At 43.6% G+C, this 24,616-nt stretch overlaps 1 protein-coding gene across 2 annotated transcripts; it reads right to left on the bottom strand.

The window, feature by feature from the left end:
• Positions 1-1,476: 1,476 nt before the first annotated feature.
• Positions 1,477-23,530, bottom strand: ZNF805 (zinc finger protein 805). Of its 2 annotated transcripts, XM_054462876.2 has the most exons (4): positions 23,220-23,530; positions 20,152-20,278; positions 15,485-15,580; positions 1,477-11,107 (listed from the first exon to the last, which is right to left on the bottom strand). In XM_054462876.2, exons 1-4 carry the CDS (start codon positions 23,247-23,249, stop codon positions 9,477-9,479), a joined length of 1,884 nt encoding a protein of 627 aa, XP_054318851.1. In that variant the 5' UTR covers positions 23,250-23,530; the 3' UTR covers positions 1,477-9,476. The 2 variants fall into 2 exon arrangements, with proteins under 2 accessions (XP_054318851.1, XP_063514600.1); XM_063658530.1 differs by lacking the exon at positions 20,152-20,278 and having other exon boundaries at positions 23,220-23,504.
• Positions 23,531-24,616: the final 1,086 nt, after the last annotated feature.

Below are 24,616 nucleotides of genomic sequence, written 5' to 3'. Positions count from 1 at the left end.
TGGTTTGAGGTGGCATTTTGAGAGGCCAATTTTATTATTCAGGTATGGTGAAGCCAACAGATCAGGAGATACTGCCATTGAAGAGATACTTAGCTACACACACTTCCCAAGAAAGGGGCACACACCAGGAAGTGTAGGACCACACACAGAAGCACCAGGATCGGAAAAACAGCAGGAGTTGGGGGAAAGCATGGGCAAGAACCTTCACTGTGTTTTTTCAGGTAAGAATGGTCAAGACAAGGTAAGCAAGCTAAGCAGGGTTAGGCTTGGCTTCTTTATTTTATTTTGAGACAGGCTCTCACTCTGTCACATAGGCTGGAGTACAGTGGTACCATCATAGCTCACTGCAGCCTCAACCTCCTGGGCTCATTTAATACTCCCACCTCAGCCTCCCAAGTAGCTGGGAGTACAGGCATACACCACCATGCCTAGCTAATTATTATATTTTTTTGTAGAGATGGGGTCTCACTATGTCGCCCAGGCTGGTCTCAAACTCCTGGACTCAAGTGATCCTCTCACTTCAGCTTCCCAAAGTGCTGAGGTTACAGGCCTGAATTTCATTAGGGACTGTCCCTACTTGCTTAATATCTGACCCTGGAGTGGTTACGGCAGGAAGATAGTGGCTCCATGTGTGAGGCCTTGATAAAGGGTGTGGTAGAAGGGAACAGGCACTGAATTGTTTGGTTGCATATCAAAGGCACATACCCAGGGGAGTCCTTTGCTACCACTTAAAATTAGCTAGTCCTGGGATGGGCAGTCTCTCAGGATCAGCAAGGCCCCACTTGCCAAACAACAGAATAGCCAGTACAGTGGCTCATGCCTGTAATCCCAGCACTTTGGGAGTCTGAGGTGGGAGGATTACTTGAGCCCAGGAGTTTGAGGCTGCAGTGAGTTATCATCACACCACTGCCCTCCAGCCTGGGCGACAGTGAGATCTTATCTCTCAAAGCCAGCATAATAAAAACACATGTGAATATATGGATCTCCAATTAAAATGAGGCAGAGTGGCTATGAATGTCCTTTCCAGCAGGTAAGAGCAAGGACAGAAAGTTTAAGCAGGTAGTCTGTCTCCCAGGTCCACACTCTTGACACTACTCCAAAAGACAAAAGAAACTGTCCATTTACAGTTTAGCTGAGACCATCCAATTGTGAGATATGAAACACAAACAGATTTTGCTATGAGCAAAAATAATCCATCTCTTAGCAATCATTAAAAATATTCAGTCCTCAAAATTGAAATACATCACTGAGCATTGTGGAGCCTCCCCAGCTTTCCACAATGGAAAGGAAAGGCTGTCTGTGGGCCAGGGTCTGAGTACAAAGAGGAGTTACATATACAAGAGACCAGATTTCTCAAGGTCTCTAACATCATGTCTCTGTAAGGGCCCTCTCAGCTGGAGCCAAGTGCTCCCACTTCCTCCAAGTGAAACTCACAGACAGATCCATCAAAGTGACTAAGCCTGCAACAACATATTCTTTTATCTCAAATTATCCACATTTAATGATACAGAAATTATGACGAACCCCATATTCTTCAACTATCTCTGTTGTAGCCAGAAGCTACAACTTTCAGTAGCAAGAACAAAGAGTGGATGACAAACTGACATACGTGCTAGGGAAAGAACACGGCATTTACCTACCAATCACATCTTTGCCGAAATAAAAGCCAAGAAAGGTGTATCTGCAAGTCAAACCACTTGAAGCCTATCTGTGAACAATACTAGGCAGAGGCAAGATCCTTTCTCACAAGACTTCCTCTGTTCCCTGTCATCACTGAATTAAATCCTGGCTGGTTTGTTAAGTATTTTCACTGTGACTCTGACTTTTTTTTTGTTCTTGATTACAATGGTTTACACGTATATAAGCCTTCGTCTCAAAGCTATGGCTTCTTTCTGTTATAGAAAATTTTATTTGCTTAATGTTTGTTACAGAAACTTAAAGCTAACTCAGCATTTTTCCATTTAAGTTACTGTGAAAAAGAGACAACACAGCAGGCCAGAGACTGCTATTCTTTGATCTTGCAAGGTTCATCCTTGGCTGGAGTCTGGACTTTAGGTTTAGGGAGGTTTCCCATTGTTCCCAGTAATGACAAGTAGCTCCATGTGCCTAAATTGTCTTACGCCGAACACCTCCTGTTCTTCTGGAGGTCTAGAATTGTGGTATGTGCTAGAAGGCGAGTCCAATATAAACTCTGAGCAATGGGTGCTCAAGACGACTTCCTGGAACACATCTCACACGTGTTGTTTTAAGTCCCAGATGGAGCTTCAGTGAAGCACATCCTGTGTGATTTCATTAAGATTCTCGAAGATTGTTTCTGGTTTCCTCTGGACTTGGGTTTGAGCCTTTTCCTTTTACTGAGTTTGCTCTGGATTCTTTCGGTGTGGTAAATCATAGCCATTGAGTATGACAAAATGCTGAGTCCTGTGAGTCTTCCTAGCAAATCATCAAATGTGGAAGGGGTCTTGAGGACTCCAGCAGTCATTCATTATGATTTCTAAAATTGTGTACATAGGTCCATAAAAGTCCATGTAGATTCTCGAGGTCAAGGTACGCCATATATGGTGCCACCTATATGCACAGCTTTGTGGTAAACGCGCTGAGGGAACTGAAAATTATAATAAAAAATACCCTGCTGTGTATGGCCATTTACCAACACACACATATATATTGAGGGTCTACTAAGGAACAAACAGGAATGGGGCAGTGGTTGGATGTGGGAATGATAAAGGAAAAAGAAATGGCCACAATGTGTCTGGTTTGAGTAACAAGACAGAAATTAGGGGGATACACTGATGTTCTTCAGGCACCTCAAACACACCTAAAACAACATGCATGCCTTAGCCCTTCTCTACTCCTTCTCCCCATCCCTCCCACATATCCTCAAACCCAGACATTCTCCGTCTTTTCTACAGTCACAATAGCTTATGCAAGCATTAAAGAGTGAGTCTGGTTTATCTCATTTGCTTGAAGTAATGGCCAAGATGTACTGTCAAATAAGAATAGTAGATTATAAATAAATGAGCACAGTTTGACCATTTTAGTAAAAACAAGTGGTGACCAGGAAACAAAGACCCACCTTATGAGAGGCAATAAAGTGGTTAAGGACATGGATTCTGAAACCAGTGCAGTGGCTTCCAGTCCTCAAACCCAAATTTCATAATTGTGAAATCTTTGACAAATTCCTTAATCTTTCTGTATCTCAGTTTTCTAATCTGTTAAAGGGGGGAAATAACATTATGGAGTTGTCATAAAGGTTAAAAGAGCTGACGCATGTAAAACATTCAAAACAATGTCTGATACACAGTAATAATTTATGTTCGTGTTCTCTTATGATGATTATGGGTGCATCCCCACGGCCAAGGTCATGGCCACATGATACATGCATATTCTGTGAGTGCAAATACAGAAAAGGTGTGGAAGGATGACCAGTGGGTAACGACATGAGAAACATCCAACCTGGAGACATGGATTTAGGGAAACTCTGTAGATCATTGAAAGTAGTGTCTTCAGCGCAAATTAACTCAGTCATGGGGTGAAGGACAAGTTAGAAAACAGCAATGATCATGATGGATGCTGGGAAGTAAAGCTGTTTTACAAATGGAAGAAAGACACAGACCCTAAAAAGGAAAAAAGCCAGGAATTCACAGAAGCCAGGAACGGACCTTCAAGTCAGAGATTTAGCAGTATGGAGGTCCAAAAAGAGAGTGAGGCGGTCAAAAAAGACCTTTCTGAGACGTGCTTAAGTCAGGCAACGGTGGTGGAAGCCATGTAGTAGAATCTGGGGAGTAAAAGGAAATGTAAAGGGGTGGGGACAGTGCATAGAATAGTTACTCAGGGCATGTGTGTGGAAGAAAGAATAACCAGAGCTTGATAGGCAAGGAAGGGTGAAATAGGTTGGAAATGAGGCTTGAGATCTGAATAAAGCTATAGATTATGGGAAAGAAGTTGGTTAATAAGAAGTTAAAGACTAAACAAGAGTATGAAAGACAGAGGACTTAGACAAGTTTGGTTGGGGAAGGGTGTGTGGGTCTAATAAAAAAGTGTAAGAGTGATCTTAGAAAAGGAATGACCCCTTCTCCATTGAGGATATAACAAGGCTTACAGAGCTGGAGGATTTTACATACAACCTTCCTGTGGAGTACGTAACTCTGAATGATATGCAGATCACCCTGATATAAGATCTGTTGACAGAAATATTTAAGAAGCCCAATATAAAAGATTACAGGACTTCTACTCCTCCAGATAATTTAGGATTTCTATTCAAATATTGAGACAAACCACCAGAAAACCATGACTCTGGAATTTAGTTTTTTCTGTTTTCTGAGCCCTTTAGTATTATAAACTAAGCAAAGAAATCAAAGATGTACAAAAGGACCAAATGGAGGCTGGGAGCAGTGGCTTACACCTGTAATCCCAGCACTTTGGGAGGTCGAGGCAGGCGGATCACAAGATCAGGAAATCGAGACCATCCTGGCTAACACAGTGAAACCCCGTCTCTACTAAAAATACAAAAAATTAGCCGGGCATGGTGGTGGGCACCTGTAGTCCCAGCTACTCGGGAGGCTGAGGCAGGAGAATGGCATGAACCCGGGAGGCAGAGCTTGCAGTGAGCAGAGATCGCGCCACTGCACTCCAGCCTAAGCAACAGAGCGAAGACTCCGTCTCAAACAAAACAAAACAAAACAACAACAAAAACAAAACCAAATGGAAATTAAACAACTGAAAAATATAAAAACCAAAATGAAAACTCATTGGACAAGTTCAACAGTAGACTGCATATGGCAGAAAAAAAGAATCAGTGAGCTGAAAAAAAGTCAACAGAAATTAACCAATATGAAAAAAAGGGGAAAAAAAACAGAAAAAGGGGGTAAACATGAAAGCACAAGAGACCTCTGAGACAGTAACAAAAGATCTACCATTCATATTACAGAGAGGAGAAAGAGTACGGATGAAAAAATATTTCAAGAAATAATGGTTAGAAATTCCCAAATTTGGCAAAGGGCATAAACCTACAGATCAAAAAGCTCAACAAAAATCAAACATGATACGCTCAAAAAAATTCCATGTCACACACCTCATAACCAAACTTCTGAACACTACAAAAAAAACACTTTGAACGCAGGTTGATAAAAATGGCACATTATGAACTAGGGAACAATGGTTCAAATGGCAACAGATTTCTCATCTGAAACCATAGCGGACAGAAGGAACAAACATGTTTCTCAAGTACTAAAAGAACTGCAGACCCTAAATCCTATTATTCCACAAAAATATCCCTCAGGAATGAAGGGAACATAAAGACACTTTTAGAGACACCAGCAGACTGACCCTAGAAAAAAGGCTACACAAGTTCGCCAAACAGAAAGAAAATGTTAATAGAAGGTGGCTTAGAATTTCAAGAAAGAATAGTGGAATGGGTAAAGAGATCAACAAGCAATACTTCCTGTGACTTTTGTAAAATATATTTGCCAGTGGAAGCAAAAATTACATTTTCCAACATGGTGCTCGATTTTGAAGAGGAATTACTTTAGACAATTAGATTAACGGCAAGGTGAAGGGACCGATGGAAGTAAGGTTTCTATACATCAAAGTGCTAAATTTTTCATACCATTAACTGTAATTATGTTACATATGTACATTATACTACTTAAAGCAACCACTAAAAAAATTAATACAAAGAAATATATTTAAAAAACACTACAAATATATCAAATGGAATTCTAAAAAATGTTAAAGAGAAAAAAAAAAAAAACCCAAAAAAACAAGAAAGCAGCAACAGGAAACACAAAAAACTAATCATAAAATAGCAGACAGCACTAACATAATTATTGTAAACTTTAAATGGTCTAAATACACCAATAAAAGACAGAAATATGCAAACTGGGGCCAGACACAGTGACTCATACCTGTAATCCCAGCACTTTGGGAGGCTGAGGTGGGCATATCACCTGAGGTCAGGAGTTTGGGACCAGCCTGGCCAACATGATGAAACTCCATCTCTACTAAAAATATAAAAATTAGCTACGTGTGGTGGCAGGCACCTGTAATCCCAGCTACTTGGGAGGCTGAGGCAAGAGAATGGCTTGAACCCGGGAGGCAGAGGTTGCAGAATGCGCCACTGCACTCCAGCCAGGGCGACAGAGCAAGACTCCGTCTCAAAAAAAAAAAAAAAAAAAAAAAAAAAAATGCTGGGCGTGGTTGCTCATACCAGTAATCCTAGCACTTTGGGAGGCTGAGGCAGGTGGATCACCTGAGGTCAGGAGTTCGAGACCAGCCTGGCCAACATGGTGAAACCCCATCTCTACTAAAAATATAAAAAATCAGTCAGGCATGGTGGCAGATGCCTGTAATCCTAGCTACTCAAGAGCCTGAGGCAGGAGAATCACTTGAACCCAGGAGGCGGAGGTTGCAGTGAGCCGAGATCGCACCACTCCACTCCAGCCTGGGCAACAAGAACAAAACTCCATCTCAAAAAACAAAAAGATATGCAAACTGGATATAAAACCACAGCCCAAATATATGCTGTTCACAAGAAACTTACTCCCAATATAGTGATATAGATAAGGTTTAAAAAAATGATGAAGAAGTATAAATCATGCAAGCATTAACCAAAACGTAAGAGTGACCACGAAAATATCAGATAAAAATTGATGAGTATTAACAGGAGCAAAAAAGGACATTACTTAATTATAAAAGGGTCAATACACCAAGAATACTAAGCAAACCTACATGTGTATATACCAAACAACAGAGCTTTAAATTATGTGGAGCAAAAACTGATAGAACTTAAAGGAGGAATAGATAATTCCACAATTATAGTTCAGGACTTCAACATTCTTCTCTTGGCAATTGATAGAAATACTAGACAGAAAATCAGCAAGGATACAGGAGACCTAAATAACACCACCAACTAACAGGATCATACAAACATTTACAGAAACTCCACCAAATGACCGAGAACACAAATTCTTTTCAAGCAGCTATATAAAACAAGACAGCCTATATCCTGGGTCATAAGGAAAAAAAGTCAACAAATTTAAACAGTAACATCAAATGCAAAACAAATTAGAAATCAATAACAAATAGCAGGGAATACTCCAAACACTATTAAACAATATACTTCTAAATAATTCATGGGTTAGAGAAGATGTCTCAAAAGGAATCAGGAAATCTTAGAACTGAGTAAGATAATCAAAAGCATATTAAGACTTGTGGGATAAAACTAACAGCAGTGTAAGAAAAATGTATAGAACTTAAAGCTTATATTAAAAAAGAAAAAAACCTCAAATCAATAACCTAAACATCCACCTCAGGAAACCACTGAGTCAAATACAACCAAAGCAAGTAGGAGAAAGGATACAATACAGATCAGAGCAGATATCAATGAAATTAAGAACAGAGACTGGAGAAAAATCAGTGATATAAAGTGCTATTTCTTTGAAATGATCAATGAAATTGACATATGTCTACAAAGACTGACAACAATAAGTGATACATTTCCAATATCAAGAATACAACAAGGAACATAAGTACAGATCCTGCTGCCATCAAGAGGATAAAAGGAAATATTTCAAAGAATGCTACAAATTAGAACATTTACATAAAATGAACACTTCCTTAAGAAAATCTATAAAAATTCATCCAATATGAAATACTCTGAATAGTTCTATACCTATTAAATAAAATAAATACATAATTAAAAAGCATTCAAAAGGAAAATCTCCAGGTCCCACTTCTTCACTGGAGAAAGCTACCAAACATTAAAGGAACAAATAACACCAATTCTACATATGATCTTCCAAAAAAACAGAAGAGAATTCCTTCCAATTCATGTTAGGAGGTTAGTTATCATCTAGACATCAAAACCAAACAGTAACAGTTGAAGAAAGAAAACTACAGATTATCACTCATGAAATCAGAGGAAAGCTTCCTCAACAAAATACTAGCAAATGAAATACTGTAGCATAGTATACAAACAAAATTATACTCCATGACCAAGTAGGACTTATCACAAGGATGTGAGGCTGGTTCAATACTTGAAACTCAATCAAGGTAACACATCATATCAACTGACTATAGAAGTAACATCACATAATTAAATCAACTGGTGGAGAAAAAGCATATGACAAAATTCAACACTTATTAATAATAACCAAAAAAATCCCAGCAAATTAGGAATAGAGGAAAACTTTCTAAACTCGATAGAGAAACTCTTTGGAAGAAACTTTCAACATCATAATAATGAGAAACTGAACATTTCCCCCTAATATCAGGAACAAGGCATGGATAACTTGTCACTATTCGTATTCAACATCACACTGGAAATCCTACCTAGTACAATAACATGAGAAAAGCAAATAAAAGGTATACAGATGGGAAGCAAGAAATAAAACTGTCCCAAATTGCAAATGACATTTCTATATTTAAAATCCTAAGGATTCTCCCAAAAGAAATGGCAAGAAATAATGAGTTTAGGAAGGTTGCAAGACAGCAAAATAAGATTGAAAAAATAATGTTTCTGTATACTAGCCAACATCATGTGAAAATTGACACTTTAAATATCAATGCCATTTACAATCACTCAAAAAACTATGAAGCTATAAATCTTGTTTTAAATGTGCAGGAGTTATACTGTGTAAACTCTAAAACAGTAATGAAATATATCAAAGAAAATTTAAATAAATGAAAAGATAGGCTATGTTCATGAATTGGAAGACTAAGATGCCAATTTTCAACACATTGATCTGCAGATTTAACTCAATTTCTATCAAAAGCCAAGCAAGAATATTTGATAAACAGAAAAACCAATCCTAAAGTGTATATGGAAAGTCAAACTAGGAATGCTAAATGAATTTTAAATAAAAATAGTAAGAAAAAAGAAATCACATTACCTAATTTTGAGATTTACCATACAGCTATAGCAATCAAGTAAACCAACAGATGGGAATCAAGAAAAATTCTCAGTGTTAGTGTTTAAAACCCATTAAAAAAGGATTTTTTTTTTAAATCAAAGACCTAAACAGTATTAAGTGGTACAATAAAATGTGCGCATTCATGTTTCTTTTAATCCTTAAATATAAAAGTATTTCATAACTCAAGCCTTCATATTTCTCATAAAAACAATGCTTCTTAAGAAGAGACAATGTTGTAGAACAAAGACATTCAGTAAGTTTCCAGACCTTCCCTTACTAACTTTCCTGACACAGGACAGAAATGTACATACAAGACAACGGTATAAAAGCAGCAGTGTCTGCATTTCATTTTCTTTTCTATGTCACCTCTGTTTATAAAAATTCCTGAGATAACATTGCACTGTAAACTAATGAGAAAGATGGAGCTAAAGGTTTTCCTAAGTGCATAATAACCACTGGGTGTTTTCCCAGGATGAATTCAGATGGAGAATAAGGCTCTAAGCTGTGTGATTTTCTAATATGACTCCTTAGGTGACAAATGACATTCGGCAACAGAAGGTTTTCTCACAGTGAAGACACTTGTGGGGTTTCTCTTTGGTATGTACGATCAGATGCCATGTAAGATGCTTCCTTTTGCAAAAGATTTTCCTCAGTGGTGACATTCAAAAAGTTTTTCCCCAATAAAAGTTCTTGGATGTTGACCGAGGTCTGCCCGCTTGTAAAAGGTCTTCCCATATCTGTTACACTGATAGGATTTCTCCCAGTATGCATCCTTTGATGCTGAGTGAGGGAAGAGCTGCGACTGAAGGCCTTTCCACATTCACTGCACTCATACGGCTTCTCTCCAGTGTGGATGATAGAGTGTCGAATGAGGTTTGTGCTCCAGCAAAATGTTTTCCCACACTCGATGCATTCATAGGGCTTCTCTCCACTATGAATCCGCTGGTGCCTTGTGAGGCCTGACCTGCGGTTGAAGGCCTTTCCACACTCCATGCACTCATAGGGCTTCTCTCCAGTGTGGATGCTGAAGTGGCGAATGAGGTCTGCCCTATTGCTAAAGGCTTTCCCACACTCTTTGCACTCGAAAGGTTTTTCTCCAGTGTGGGCTCTTTTATGCAAGATGAAAGTAGAGCAGTGGGTGAAGGCCTTTCCACATTCACTGCACACATAAGGCTTCTCCCCGGTGTGAATCCGCTGATGCCTCTTGAGGTAGGATCGGTGGTTGAAAGCCTTCCCACACTCGAGACACTCAAAGGGCTTCTCTCCAGTGTGGATGACATAGTGGTGAATCAGCGCTGCGCTCTCACAGAAGGCCTTCCCACATTCACTGCACTCATAGGGCTTCTCCCCGGTATGAGTCTGCTGGTGCCACATGAGGTATGACCTGTGTTTGAAGACCTTGCCACATTCAAAGCACTCATAGGGATTCTCACCACTGTGGATAATGTAGTGTCGAATGAAACCTGGCCTATCTCGAAAGGCTTTGCCACACTCTTTGCACACAAAGGGTTTTTCTCCAGTGTGGCTCCTGTTATGCAAGACAAAAGTGGAGCGGTGGGTGAAGGCCTTTCCGCATTCACTGCATTTATAAGGCTTCTCTCCACTGTGAATCCGCTGGTGCTGTGTAAGGTGTGACTTGCGATTAAAAGCCTTCCCACACTCCATGCACTTATAGGGCTTCTCCCCAGTGTGGACCATGTGGTGCTGCAGGAGGTATGTACTCTTGCTAAAGGTTTTTCCACACTCTGTGCATTCATAGGGCTTCACTCCAGAGTGAATCCTCTCATGCCGAGCAAGCAGGCGTTTCTTGTTAAACACTTTTTCACATTCATTGCATTTAAAGATATTTTCCTCTTCCTGAATAATTGGATTTTTACCTGATCCACGTGAGTCACAGTCATGGACATCATCTCCTAAGGAGACTTGATCCTGTATAATCCTTGAACACACACTATCAGTTGTCCCTAAACCATCATGTTTGGGGCTCATTTTTCCAGGAAGCTTCTCCTTTTGGGAATCTAACCCTGGTCTCAAGCGTTCTCCCTTCATTTCTGAAAACCCATCCTGATCCTTGGGTTGCCCCAACTGGGAGTCCCCTGAAGCTCCTTGTGTTAGCTGTCCCCAAAAAGAGATTCCTTCAGACAAGCCTAGCTCACAGGTGGTACGTTCTGTGCTCTTGGGTTTTCCTTTGTCACCTGAAAGAAATCCAACACACAGAAGGGCCTGTTAGTAATGTAAAAAGAGAAGAAACAAAATCACCACTTCAGTAAAAGAAAATGAAGCTATAAATGGTGCCTTTATGTCTGTTATATTTTGCCATCTTGAACCCCAGATCTGTAATTTGTTTCTTTTATTTTCCTTGGATTCCTGACTCCTTGAAAGGGAGACCAGGCAGAGAGACCAGGTGAGGGGACAGGGCCTAGAGTGGAGATATCGCTTCAACTCCAGACTGAATATTTATATAAAGGTAACTCATTATAGGTCCCTAAATAGTTTATCCTAAATAGATGACTCTGGCTGAGGTCTGGTGGCACCAGAAAGACCAACCAGTGAGTAGAAGGTTAGGTCTCTGAGCCACAGGATATCAGCTGAACTCTGGAAAAGGGACAAAGGCTGGAAACTTCACATGGCAATGTGGGCAATGTCTCGATTAATCGTGCTTGTGTAATAAAGCTCAATAAACTCTAAAAACCAGAGCTCCAGTGAGTTTCCTGGGTTTGCAATGCTCTGTGCACATACTTTACACTCAATGCTGGGTGGATAACAAGTTACTGAGGAAGCTTTCTGTTTGGAACCCCTTCAGCCCCACATCCCGTGTCCTCTTCTAATTTGTATGCTTTGTCTGTAATAAACAAAATTGTGAGTATAATAGGTTTTAGAAAGTGTTGTGAGTCTTTTTAGCAAGTTATGAAACCTGAGGGTGGTTTCAGGAAATCCCTGAATTTGCAGTTGGAATTAGAGGATTTGGGTAGACTTGACAAAGTCCTGGAGGACTGTGTCCTTAATCCTGAGTTTGGCTAATCCTGGGTAGAAAAAGATCAAGGCAGTTTTCCAGTAGAAGGTACCCAGTGAAGTAAGTCCTACTGGTCACGAGAGAATGTGGAAAAGACACTATAGCCTTAGGAGAAAGAATATGCAAATGAGCTATATCGCACATGAGAGGGTGGTGGTGATGAGAATCTAGGGAAAGATGAGGCACAGGGGAACTGATTCCCAAGATTCTGACCTAGGTGACAGCTGTGAAGAGCAGTGCCACTCTCAGGACAGGGCTCATAAGGCAGAGGTACCACTCTGGCACAGACATAATGCAAACTGGGAATAAAGAAGAACAGAGAGCTCAGAAATCCCCTTGCACATAGATGGGGCTTTGGTAGATGGCAAAGAGGCACAGCATCTCAGTGATGAGAGACTACTAAGGAATTAGAGCTAGAAAAATTGGCTACCCACATGGGGAATGGAAATATTGTATTCTATCACATTCTATACTCAAAACCAACTTCAGATTGATAAAGACTTAAATGCCAAATGGTAAGTTTTACAACTTACAATAAAATAAACAAGAATACCTTTTCGATATTAGGGTAAAGCAACATTTTTTCCACAAGGCACAAAATCATTAATCATGTAAAAAAAACATAAATCAGACTACACCATGTAAGGAACTCATTGAACAAAAGATAATTTAAAGAGAGTGGAAGGACAAAATTAAAAACTAGAAGAATATACCAGCAGCAAATGTAACTGATAAAAGATAGGTATCTATAATGTACAAAAATCAAATAAAAAAGAGAAAGCCAAAGAAGTTAATTGAAAAATAGGCATTTATCACCAAATAACATCTCACAGAAGAAAATACAGATTGGCTCAGAATCATGAAAGACACTAAACCACCCTACCAAGGAGGAAAATGCAAATCAAGAGCACAAGAGATAATATTTTGTGTCCACTTGACAGCAAAAATTGAGGGGCCTTATAGTTTCAAGTATTAGATAGGATATGGATCAATGGAACCTTCCAAAAATTCCTGAGAGGAATTTTTTGATATAGGCCCTTTAGAAAACAATAAGAATGATCTTGCAAATTAGAACATTTGCATAGTCTATAATCCAATTATTTCACTCCAGAAACATCAAAAATGTGTCCCTACACATGTGAAAGATGAACAACATACATAAATGTCCACAGCATCACTGATATAAAAACATGTAAGCAATTAAGTGCTCAGACAGTGAATGAATATATGAATACACTGTGAACCATGAAGACTGAATTGCTGAATTTTCTTCAAGGGTAAGGAGGTTGAGCATATTTTTATGTTGAGTACAGAAAGGATGAAGTTACAAAACAAGCAGAATATAAGTGAAGAAAAAATGTCCATGAAAAGGTATGATATAAACTCTTGAAAAAACTGGCTATGGCCAAGGGCAAGACCTCTTCCACCAGGGGAAAAGAGAAGCTACTGATATGAGAGGTTGAGAGGAATGTGTAAGGATTGCTGATTAAACAATATAAGTAGATGACACTGTCAACATGAAAACCTGCTAATACATCAGCAGTCATATGCTGAGTGGCTGGGGAAATATTAACTGTCTGGAACAAGGTCTGAATGCTGGAGTACCCCACGCAGGACAAAGAGCTGACCAGAGGCACAAAGCAGATACAGAGATTAAGTTTTGGGAGTCTATTAACATCCCCTAGAAAAAAGATGATAAGAGCTTAGAGTAAGACCATAAGGGGGCCAGGCCCGGTGTCTCACGCCTGTAGTCCCAGCACTTTGGGAGGCCGAGGCGGGTGGATCACCTGAGGTCGGGATTTTGAGACCAGCCTGACCAACATGGAGAAACTCCATCTCTAGTAAAAATACAAAATTAGCCGGATGTGGTGGTGCATGCCTATAATCCCAGCTATTCGGAAGGCTGAGGCAGAAGAAACGCTTGAACCTGGGAGGCGGAGGTTGTGGTGAGCCGAGATTGCGCCATTGCACTCCAGCCTGGGCAACAAGAGCGAAACTCCATCTCAAAAAAGAAGAAAAAAAAAGCAGAAGGATAGGTCTCATGGAGGTGATAGAGGGATGAATTCAGGAGGCATGCATGATGTGAAATCGAAAGGCTGTGGAGATAGGCTGGTTGCAGGGACTCATGGAGGTGGAGGGGTTGACTTGTCTGAGGTTGGATCCAGTCCCCTAATCTGCCTGGATGGCAGAACCATTCACAGAAACTTGGGAGGTGGCAGGAGCGAGCAAGATCATGGGTTCCTTGTTAGGCATGTTGAGTTTTGTGCTTTTGAGATTTTCAAGTGGAGATGCGGCACTGAAGAGGGGACGATCTGGAACAGACTCTGAAGGGCTGAACAGGGACTGCACAGACACTCAGGGTTGGATGAACAGCTCAAGGAACCCACGCGGGCAGAGGCCAAGGCTCTGCAGTGGCACCAATCCATACACATGACAGATGGCCTCAGTGCCCTCAGCAGCCTGAGTGTGGGACACAGAAGGTCAAATGTCACCCTGAGGTTTTTGGAACACAGGAGATATAGGAAGACATGGGCAAAGTACTGCTTCTCACTGTCTGATTGACACTCAGAGAATGGGTGGAAGGAGAAGGTGGGAGAGGCTGATAGGCAGAATATAACTGGAAAGGGAAATTGGGAGAGTAAGAAAGGCCCTATTCCCCAGAGTTCAGAAGGAAATGTAACGTATCATCACTCATCAATGTTTATATGACATGAGTAACACTCACAGCTTATTTTGATGAGTCACTTACTATGGCTCAGAAACTATGCAGTTTTATGCATTAATGTATCACATGATCACATCTTCAAACTGCCCAATGGCATAAAAATAATGTTTTTCTTTTTTGTTTTTTATAAAAATAATTTCTAATAGCATTTTCAGGAACAGACTGAGTGTAGTGGACTGAGTAGGTGCTCACCAGACCATCTGCTCTTCTCCTTGGACAGGCAGCTCAGCCACAATTCCTGGACTCATGGACCCAAGTACAGCCAAATGCCCAGTTCCCATGGGTGAGATGTGAGGGGAGGTCTGGAAGTGGGTATGACTTTCCTTATTCCCTTAATTCTCTACCAGCAAGAAGATGTCAGGACAACCTTAAAGCAATAGGTTGATGACAGAAGGACTCTAGGTCCTGAATAACTGTGTGGTACAGAGTTCCCTGCTGACCCACACAGACCTTGGTATGAGTGAAAAAGAGTTTTCATATGTGAATCATTTAAATTTTGGAGTTTGTTGGATACAGCAGTTGGTATTAACTTAGCCAAACTCATATACAAACTTCACTAGGGTCACAGAGTAGATGACTGGCAAACCAGGTTTCAGGCACACAAGGTTGGAGCCCCAGGACCAATCTCAGTTCATACACCTCATTCCTCCCCAGGAGTGGTGACAAGTGTGATGGGGCTGGGAGGACGGAGAAACCACAGGTTAAAGGGCTCCAAGGCTCCCAAACCCTTAGAGAAGCCACAGTGAGAAGCTTCCCAAGAGATCCCAGGACCAGTGGTCTCCTCGAAGTCTCAAGCCAGCAGGGACTCCGATCTGCCCAGATCTTGGCTCCTACCTGGACAGGTGCCTTGGGAGAGGTCTTCCTTCCTGGTCCATGTCTCCTGCTCATGCTCTAGGTGGTAGATCAGCTCAGGTCTGGGAACAGGACACCCTGTTTATGGAGAAAGAAAGTGGACACATGGATGTAGATGAAAAGAAATACAGACCTTCAATCTAGTTTGGGACTTCGGGATGGGGACCAGACCTTGGAATGAAGCTACACCCATCCATGGGAACAAAAAGTTAGCACATGATCTAGAAACCAAGGGCAGGTCATGTCATGCTGCCACAGAATCTCTACTCCTAATAGTAAGTCAAAAACTAGTATTTATAGGCTATAACCATGCCCAGAGGACTATGCCAAGCATTTAAATGCATTAAAAAGTGAACAATATTTATGGAATATCTTAAAGAAAAAGTGACATACTTTAAATATTAAACATTGATTATTTTCATTCAAAACAAGGTGTCTTTACTGATCTAAGTCTTTTTTTTTTTTTTTTTTTTTTTTAACATCCTAAGCAATGTTTTATAATGCTCTTCCTCTAAACCAAAGACTAAATGCGTCTGTTGCCCAGGCTGGAGTGCAGTGGCACGATCTCTGCTCACTCAGCCTCCTGAGTAGCTGGGACTAAAGGCGTGTGCCATCATGCCTGGCTAATTTTTTTGTATTTTTAGTAAAAACGACGTTTCACTATGATGGCCATGCTAGTCCTGAATTCCTGACCTCAGGTATTCCACCCACCTCGGCCTCCTAGAGTGCTAGGATTACAGGCGTGAGCCACCATGCCTAGCCATTAAATGAGGATTCCAGTTGAGGATTTCCTCATGGTATACCCAGGAAGTCCATATCATAATCAACACCATTTTGTTGACACAGAAACCCAGGCTCGGGGAGGTAAAGTGATTTGCTGAAGAGCACAGAACTGGTGAATGGCTGAGTCAATAAGGAAACCCAGGTCTTGCCATCTCTGTCTGTGCTGTTTAACCACAAAGCTCCACAACACTGCCCAGAAAGTGCCAGGTCAAGGCATGCCAATGACAATAATGATGATGAGGATGATGGTGACAGTACTGGTGGCAACAGAGATTGTAATGGCTCCCTGCACGCTGCCTGGTCTCCCAGGTGCTGTTCTGAGCTTTTTCATAAAACAACCCTTGACCCTGGCAACAGCCCTGGGATGTGAATATGGTAAGTCCTCATTTGAACAATGAGAACACTGAGGCACAGGCAAGTTCAGTAACTTGCCCAAGGCCATGGAGTTTTTAAAGAGCAGAGCTGGGGCTGGACACCAGGGTTCTGGCTACAAACCCTGCTCTCCCAAGCAATACAGTAAGGAGGAAACCATGAGCACCAGAGTGGGTGGTAGAGGGTGGTGACAAGGCAGAGATGTGAGCTGGAGGATTCATCCTCAGGGACCAGCGGCCAGGATGAGGGGCAGGTCAGTGACTCTAGACCCCAGCATTTCATGAACCATTAAAATATTTAAAAACTGAATATCCTACTGTGATATGGTTACATAAGGATATTTACAGAAACTTCATATAGCAGCACAGTGGCTCACATCTGTAGTCCCAGCTACTGGAGAGGGTGAGGTGTGAGGATCGCAGTGAGCTATGATCTTGCACCATTGCACTCCAGCCTGGGAGACAAGAGTGAAACTCCATCTCAAAAAAAAAAAAAAAAAGTTCACAAAAGAAGAATTTTTTCTACACAAAAAAATTCAGTGATACCTTCATAAAATGAAGGTGTTTCATCTGTGTTGAGTAAGTTAAACTGGATGAGGGACTCACAGGAGCGGCTAAATTTTCCTTACTTTGCTGAGGACAGGGATCCTGTGAGAATAAATGGAGCATGAACACTGCCTGGAACAGGCCTGAGACACCCAATCAGTGCTCTGGGGATCTGGACTGTTAATTGCTTTTCTTTTTCTTTTTTTTTTTTTTTTGAGACGAAGTCTCGCTCTGTCATCAGGCTGGAGTGCAGTAGCGCGATTTCGGCTCACTGCAACCTCCAACTCCCTGGTTCAAGTGATTCTCCTGCCTCCACCTCCTGAGTAGCTGGGATTACAGGCATGCGTCACCACGCTCAGCTAATTTTTGTATATTTAGTACAGATGGGGTTTCACCATGTTGGCCAGGATGGTCGCTATCAACTGACCTCATGATCTGCCTGCCTTGCCCTCCCAAAGTGCTGAGATTGCAGGCATGAGCCACTGTGCCCGACCTGATTTTCTTAAAAGTGATCCACTTTTTATTTTTCTTAGATTTCTTCAAAAATGGAATCCTTATCACTCTGGTCAATGGAAAATCCAGAGTCACTTGTCTTGATGGCAGGTAACCATGAAAATGTAGCAATAAATCAAAACAACATATACAAAAATTAGCTGGGCGTGGTGGCACCTGCCTGTAATCCTAGCTACTCAGGAGGCTGAGGCATGAGAAATGCCTGAATCCAGGAGGCACAGGTTGCAGTGAGCCAAGATCAAACCACTGCACTCCAGCCGAGGCAACAGCGAGACTCTGTCTCAAGACAAACAAACAGTGCTGTTTGGTCCCTGTGAGCTCATGCTGCTTGTTCAGGGCTGTGAGCCTAAGGCTGCTCCCTCTGTAGAAAAGGGGAAATTACCAACAGTTTGCAGGATGTTAAGTCTCAGCACTAAACCAGAGTTTTCCTCAAATGCTAAGGAGGCAAGACGAGAAGAAATAAAAGAACAACTTCCTCGGGTATCTCTCAGCACCAGCTGATGTAGTGTCTGTCCAAGCACTCTCTGAAAAAGAGCTTCTCAACCTTAGCACAATTGACATTTAGGTCCAGGTAATTCTTTATTTGTGAGATTGGGGGAAGAGGAGGAGAAAGGATCTGTCCTGTGCATTACAAGGATGTTTAGCGGCATTCCAGGTCTCCACCCACTAGCTGTCAATGTTATCATCTTAGGTTTTGTTTTTTTTTTGAGATGGCGTCTCGCTCTGTTGCCCAGACTGGAGTGCAGTGGTGCAATCTCGGCTCACTGCAAACTCCACCTCCTGGGTTCACGCCATTCTCCTGCCTCAGCCTCCCAAGTAGCTGGGACTACAGGCACCCGCCACCACGCCTGGCTAATTTTTTGTATTTTTAGTAGAGACAGGGTTTTGCCATGTTAGCCAGGATGGTCTCGATCTCCTGACCTCGTGATCCGCCCACCTTGGCCTCCTAAAGTGCTGGGATTACAGGCGTGAGCTATCGCACCTGGCCCATCATCTTAGTTTTAACAACCAAAATGTCTCCACACATTGCCCAGTGTACACTGAAGCTCAACATCGTCCCTGCTTGAGAACCACTAGCTTAGAAAGACATGAACAAGGTAAAGGGAGGAGGCTATGGTGAGAAAGGGGCCTCCCCAAGATTCAGTGGTCAGGGAAGGGCTGGGTGAGGAGGCAATGGTGGTGCTGAGAAGGGGCGGCCATGTGAAATGCTGAATTACCCTGTGAACACTCATCAAAGAGAACAGCAAATGCAATGGCCTGAGGTGGGTGGGCACTTGGGGAAATAGCAAGAAGCCCAGCAAGGCTGCAGCAGAGTGACTTTAGAATCAGAGAATGTGAAGGTGATTGAAGGATGTGAAGGTTGTTTAGAATAACACCTGGTAGTATGGAAGGTCAATGTCTCCTGGGGGCCTGCCTGACTCAACCCTTCTTGGTGAACATCCCACCACCCCCTACACCACAGACTGGGCTGTGGAGCAGACACATGAGCAACCAGGTCCACCCAGGCAGATCCCGCTCTGGAACTCAAAAAAAGAACTGCAGACAGAGGCCAGTCTATGCTGGGCAGTGGGTGAGAGATGCAGGCAAGTATGAGCTGGAGGTGGAGCAGCATTTGCTGCCTCAAACACGCCCCATAGAGGCCAGAGAAACAGACAAGAAATCTGGAGGGGATGGAGGGGTCACAAACAGTAAAACCTGCGGTGGTTACTCTTCCCTTGAACTCACTGAGGCAGAAAAAACCATACAGAGTAGACAGTGACATGAGCAGACCCAGACAGAGAAACTAGGACACCATCGTAGTGGTTCTCAGTTCCTACTTCAACCCGTCATAACACACAGCTGGAAATCCTACCTTTGGGGTCTGCAAAACACCCCATTTCCTTCCACCACCTTCTTCTCCTTTGGCTGGGAGCCAAAGAGTACTCTTATTTCTTGTCCAAAGCGATACAGGGAGACTGTATAGGAAGAAATGAGTGTAGGCCGGGCATGGTGACTCACACCTGTAATCCCAGCACTTTGGGAGACCGAGGTGGATGGACCACCTGAGGTCAGGAGTTTGAGACCAGCCTGGCCAGCATGGTGAAACCCCATCTCTACTAAAAATACAAAAATTAGCCAGGCATGGTGGTGGGCACCTGTAATCCCAGCTTCCCAGCTACTTGGGAGGCTGAGGCAGGAGAATCGCTTGAACCTGGGAGGCGGAGGTTGCAGTGACCCGAGATCGTGCTACTGCATCCAGCCTGGGTGACAGAGTGAGACTCCTTCTCAAAAAAAAAAACAAAAAAAAAAGGAAGAGGTGAGTGTAGAAAATGACTGAATTTGTGGGAAGGAGGCAAGGCCAGTAAGAGAGACCTTCTTGACCCATCAGGCCTGGAGTCAGAGGGTGGAACGAAGGAGGCGGCAGGTCCCCTGCACGGTGGAGGGGGAAGGCCTTACCCAGAGATACCAGGAGCCCACAGTTTTCCAGCATCACCTCCTGGTACAGGGTCCGCTGAGCTAGGTCCAGCTGGCCCCACTCCTCCTGGGTGAAAGTCACAGCCACATCATCAAAGGTCACAGACACCTGAAATGTCAAATAGAGGTAGTAGAGTTTGCTGTGGGACTATTGCATGTGCTTTGCTGGAAAAGGTGCAGCAAGATCAAGGCCCAAGTCACTGAGGGCCTCCTGAGGGCCTAACTTTGTACCACGCTGAAGGAGGAAGGCAGACATTGCTTTGGACAGATTACTGTAACGTAAAAGAGAAAAGCCTCCTACATAGGAGCCATCAAGGAATAACAGAAGACAATGGCAATAACTCGTGGATGGCGAGATGTGGACAATTAGAGTTCGAGGACCTCAAAGAAATGAGGAAATAATGACAATAATAATAGCAATAATGTTGACAACCACAGTGCCCGAGCCTCACTGGTCCAGCTCATGCTGAAGGCTTCATGTTCTGTTTTAAAGCAACTACAAGTCCGAAACTCTGAAGTCAGACTTCTCAAGTTTGAATCCAAACTCCTGAAACCGACACTTGCCAGTTTTGTGACCTTAGGGACCTCATTTATCTCTGCCTCAATTTTCAGATGAATACAGAATTCCCATTTTCCCAATAACAGACATGAGTTATTCAGAGCTTAATGGACTTTGGGATTTTATTAATCCTCCCACAGCCCCTGAAGTATTACTAAACACCACCGCCAATCACCTCCATGTCACAGTCACTGACCTGAGGCTAAGGGAGCTCCACAGATTTTCCTAGTCTTTTGTGTTTTCTATTTGTTTGTTTCAGAGACAGGGTCTCACTCTTATTACCCAGACTGGAGTGCAATGGCATGCTCAGAGTTCACTGTAACCTTGAACTCCTGGGCTCAAGCAATCCTTCTGCCTCAGCCGCCCAAGTAGCTGGGACTACAGGCACGCACCACTGCGCCCCACTGTTTCTTTTTGGTAGAGCTGGGATCTTGCTATGTTGCCCAGGCTGGTCTCGAACTCCTAGCCTCAAGTGATCCTCTCACCTCAGCGTCCCACAGCACTGGGGCTACAGGTGTGAGCACCAAGCCCAGCCAGAGTTTTACATGTTATAAGCATTATTTATATGTAAGAGACAGGATTTTAACCCAGGTCCCTCTGCTTCAGGGTTTAATACTGTGACCCCAACAATCTTCCACCACCCACGTGAATCTACTATAATACAGTTGTGAAGCATTTCTACATATTTTTGCTATTTAATCTATTTTAGCACCTCCTGAAAATATCCCCAAGATGTGGGCAAAACCCTCATCACCAAATTCACGAGTGCCAAATGCCTGAGGAGGGGCAGTGCCTGGATCAGCTCATCCTCTCCCCTGGACCCCAGGGAGACTGCATAATGAACCATCAGCCTTTTCCTTCCCTAAGTCCTGCCAGCAGGTATCCCTAAGGCCACTGTGCTTCAGGACCAGGAAACTAAAGTGGCTGAGGATAACGCAGGCTGTGGTCATGAGAACCTAGGCTTATGACTGGCCGAAATGCCCTATGGGCTGAAGGCAGGACGAACATCCAACAAAAGACCACAGGATCTTGCCCTTCCAGGCCATGTCTCAGCAGGTGGGGATGGGGGGAACCACGGTAACCTCACAAGTCCTCTTGGACCTCCATAAACAACCAACACACTTTGCCTTTGTCTACACAGTCCTCTCTAATGGAATATCTGCCTTTCGCTTCCAATGGACACTCTGACTTGCTGGAAAAAGACTGCAAAGTTCACCTCCAGGGCTTCTCAGCCAACTGTCTGTAAAAACAAAGGCTCTGGTGGTCCACACGCTAAATATGAGTTTCTGTTATTTAAGTGCTGTGTGACTTTCAGCAGGTAACTAAACAGGTTGGAGTCTTGACCTCCTCTTGTGTACGGCAGTGTCTATAATAGGATGTCACTTTAAGGAGATCAGGATTAAATGAGATGATAAATAACGCCCATTTCTCAGTTCACATCGAGGACTCAATGAAGGCCAACCATTTCAGTTCTTGTGTTATTATTTATGCTCTTTGTCCCCACAAAATCCTTAAGACCTCCACTCAGTAGCTGTCTAAAATTTTGCCAGATTCTCTATACAAAAACGCTAGACCAAGGGCAGGTGAGAAGGGGACTACTTTAGTCTGAATTGCCATAAAAGGCCGCTTTAAAGAAGTGACATTTGAGCAGAGCCAACAAGATGTGAAAGGGTCTTGCAGAGATCTGAGGATAGTGTCTGAGGCTGAATGAACTGTAAAGGTGAAGGCTGAGGGGTGGGAAAGAACTCTGCGTTATCAGATTGGTGTGTCTGAAGGGCTGAGCCAGGGAGGAACGGAAGGAAACAAGGACAGAGGTGGTCAGCCATAGTGGACCGGGTAGGGACTTGCAGGCCATGGCTGAGTTCGGATTATGTGTGTGACGGGAGTCCCTGGAGTGGAACTTCATCTATCCTTCAAGCAATTATTGAGCAGCTATCAGAGGCCTGACACTTTTGGCGGTGGAAAGCTGCAGAAGGGCTAACTAGAAGTGGGGCATCGTATGTGATTGGTTAGGCTGAGCACGTATGGCTTTCTCTGCTTGGTCCTCTTTTGGAGGCGGAGGCAAAAATTAGAAGAACAGTCAGTTACAAATCAAGTCCTATTTGGGGCCTACTGTTCCAAGAGTTACCGTTTAGCTTCCTGAAATGTCACCAGAGAGTAATCTAGCTCCTTGCAAGACTAACTTAAGGCAGACTGGCTTCCAGAATAGTTTATCGTAGAACAAGAGGCTGGTTTCCTGGGCAGGTTGCTACAAAAAAATTGTACGTCACAGCCCTATAATCTATGTATAGTCTGGCTACCGTCCGCTTCAATCAATATTGAGTCTCTCAGGTACTACCACGACAGGAGATAAACTAAGTGACGAGCCTGCTCCACGTTTCGTAAACAAAACTACAAAGAGGAATCCTGTGGCTGTCTTGGCTTCTGGCCTGCCCAGGAGGCTTCCCCAAACTAGCAGAAAAGCAGCAAGGCCGAAACCTCGTCCACTCACCTGCGCCGGGTCCGTCAAAGCCATCGCCATACCGGGACCCTGAGGCCCTAGCGGGGCGGGGGCTGCGGCGAGCAAGACGGGTCTCGCGGGCTCAGCCGAGCCCCACCCCTTCCCTGCGCCGGGCCCGGTGACCTTGGCTGACAGTCGAACTCTCCCGTTACGGGGAGGCTCACGGTTCGCTCCGAGACGCGGAGGTCGCTGTCGGCCTCCTACCTGCTCATTTCCCCAGAGCCGCCAGGGAGGCGGCCACGGAACACCGCCCCCTCCCTAGAGCCGGCGTGGACGGAATCGTCGCGCCCAAATTACGTCTCATCCAAATGCCGGAAGTCCCGCCCCAAGCTTCACAACCCACAGGAAGCGCCCCTGTCCTGGACCATCATTGGCCCCAGGGCCCGCCGTCGCACCTAGCAATGCCTTGTAGTTAATGTAGTTTTTCTCTACAAACCACCTGCAAAGGGGAACGATCCTGAGCCGGCAGCCCTCGGTGTAAAAGTCGCAGCGGGCCTACAGCCCGGCTCAGGCCTGCCTCTGTCATGGGGGCACAACTCGGAGGCCAGGGGCCAAGCGTGAGACCGTCCATTCTTCGCCGGAGGAAATCGAGCCCCAGGAGGCAGGGACATTTGCCAGGGTCAGGGCCAGTACAGAGACCTGTACCAGGCTCCGGACTCGGACTTCCACCTTGCATTATTTCCCCTCCGGATCCTCTTATACAGATCAGTGGGCAGTCAGAGTAACCAAAGGGGAACGTCGGGCGGCTTGTTGCCTCGGGCCTGGAATCCCAGCGCCTTGGGAGGCCAAGGGGGGCGGATCGCTTTAGCCCAGGAGCTCAAGACCAGCTTGAGCAACATTGGGAGACTACCAAAAAAAATTTTTTTGTTTAAAATAAACTGAGTGTGCTGGCGCACACCTGTGGTCCCAGAAGGCTGAGGCAGGAGGATCGCTTGAGGACAGGAGTTTGAGACCAGTCTGGGCGACAGAGCAAGACCTCACTGGTACCAAAAAAAAAAAAAAAAAAAAAAAAAAAAAAATAGGGAGCGGTGGCTCACGCCTGTAATCCCAGCACTTCGGGAGGCCGAGGCGGGTGGATCACGAGGTCAGGAGATCGAGACCATCCTGGCTAACACGGTGAAACACCGTCTCTACTAAAAATGCAAAAAATTAGCCGGGCGTGGTGGCGGACGCCTGTAGTCCCCGCTACTCAGGAAGCTGAGGCAGGGGAACCACTTGAACCCGGGAGGCAGAGATTGCAGTGAGCTGAGATTGTGCCACTGCACTCCAGCCTGGGCGACAGAGTGAGACTCCGTCTCTCGCGCGCTCTCTCTCTCTCTCTAATATATAATTATACATATGAATTATATAGATAATTATATATAATTATATATAATTTAATTTATATA

Source organism: Pongo pygmaeus, chromosome 20, assembly GCF_028885625.2.
Source record: "Pongo pygmaeus isolate AG05252 chromosome 20, NHGRI_mPonPyg2-v2.0_pri, whole genome shotgun sequence".
NCBI classification, from domain to species: Eukaryota; Metazoa; Chordata; class Mammalia; order Primates; family Hominidae; genus Pongo; species Pongo pygmaeus.
This window is presented reverse-complemented; position numbering and strand designations above follow the sequence as displayed.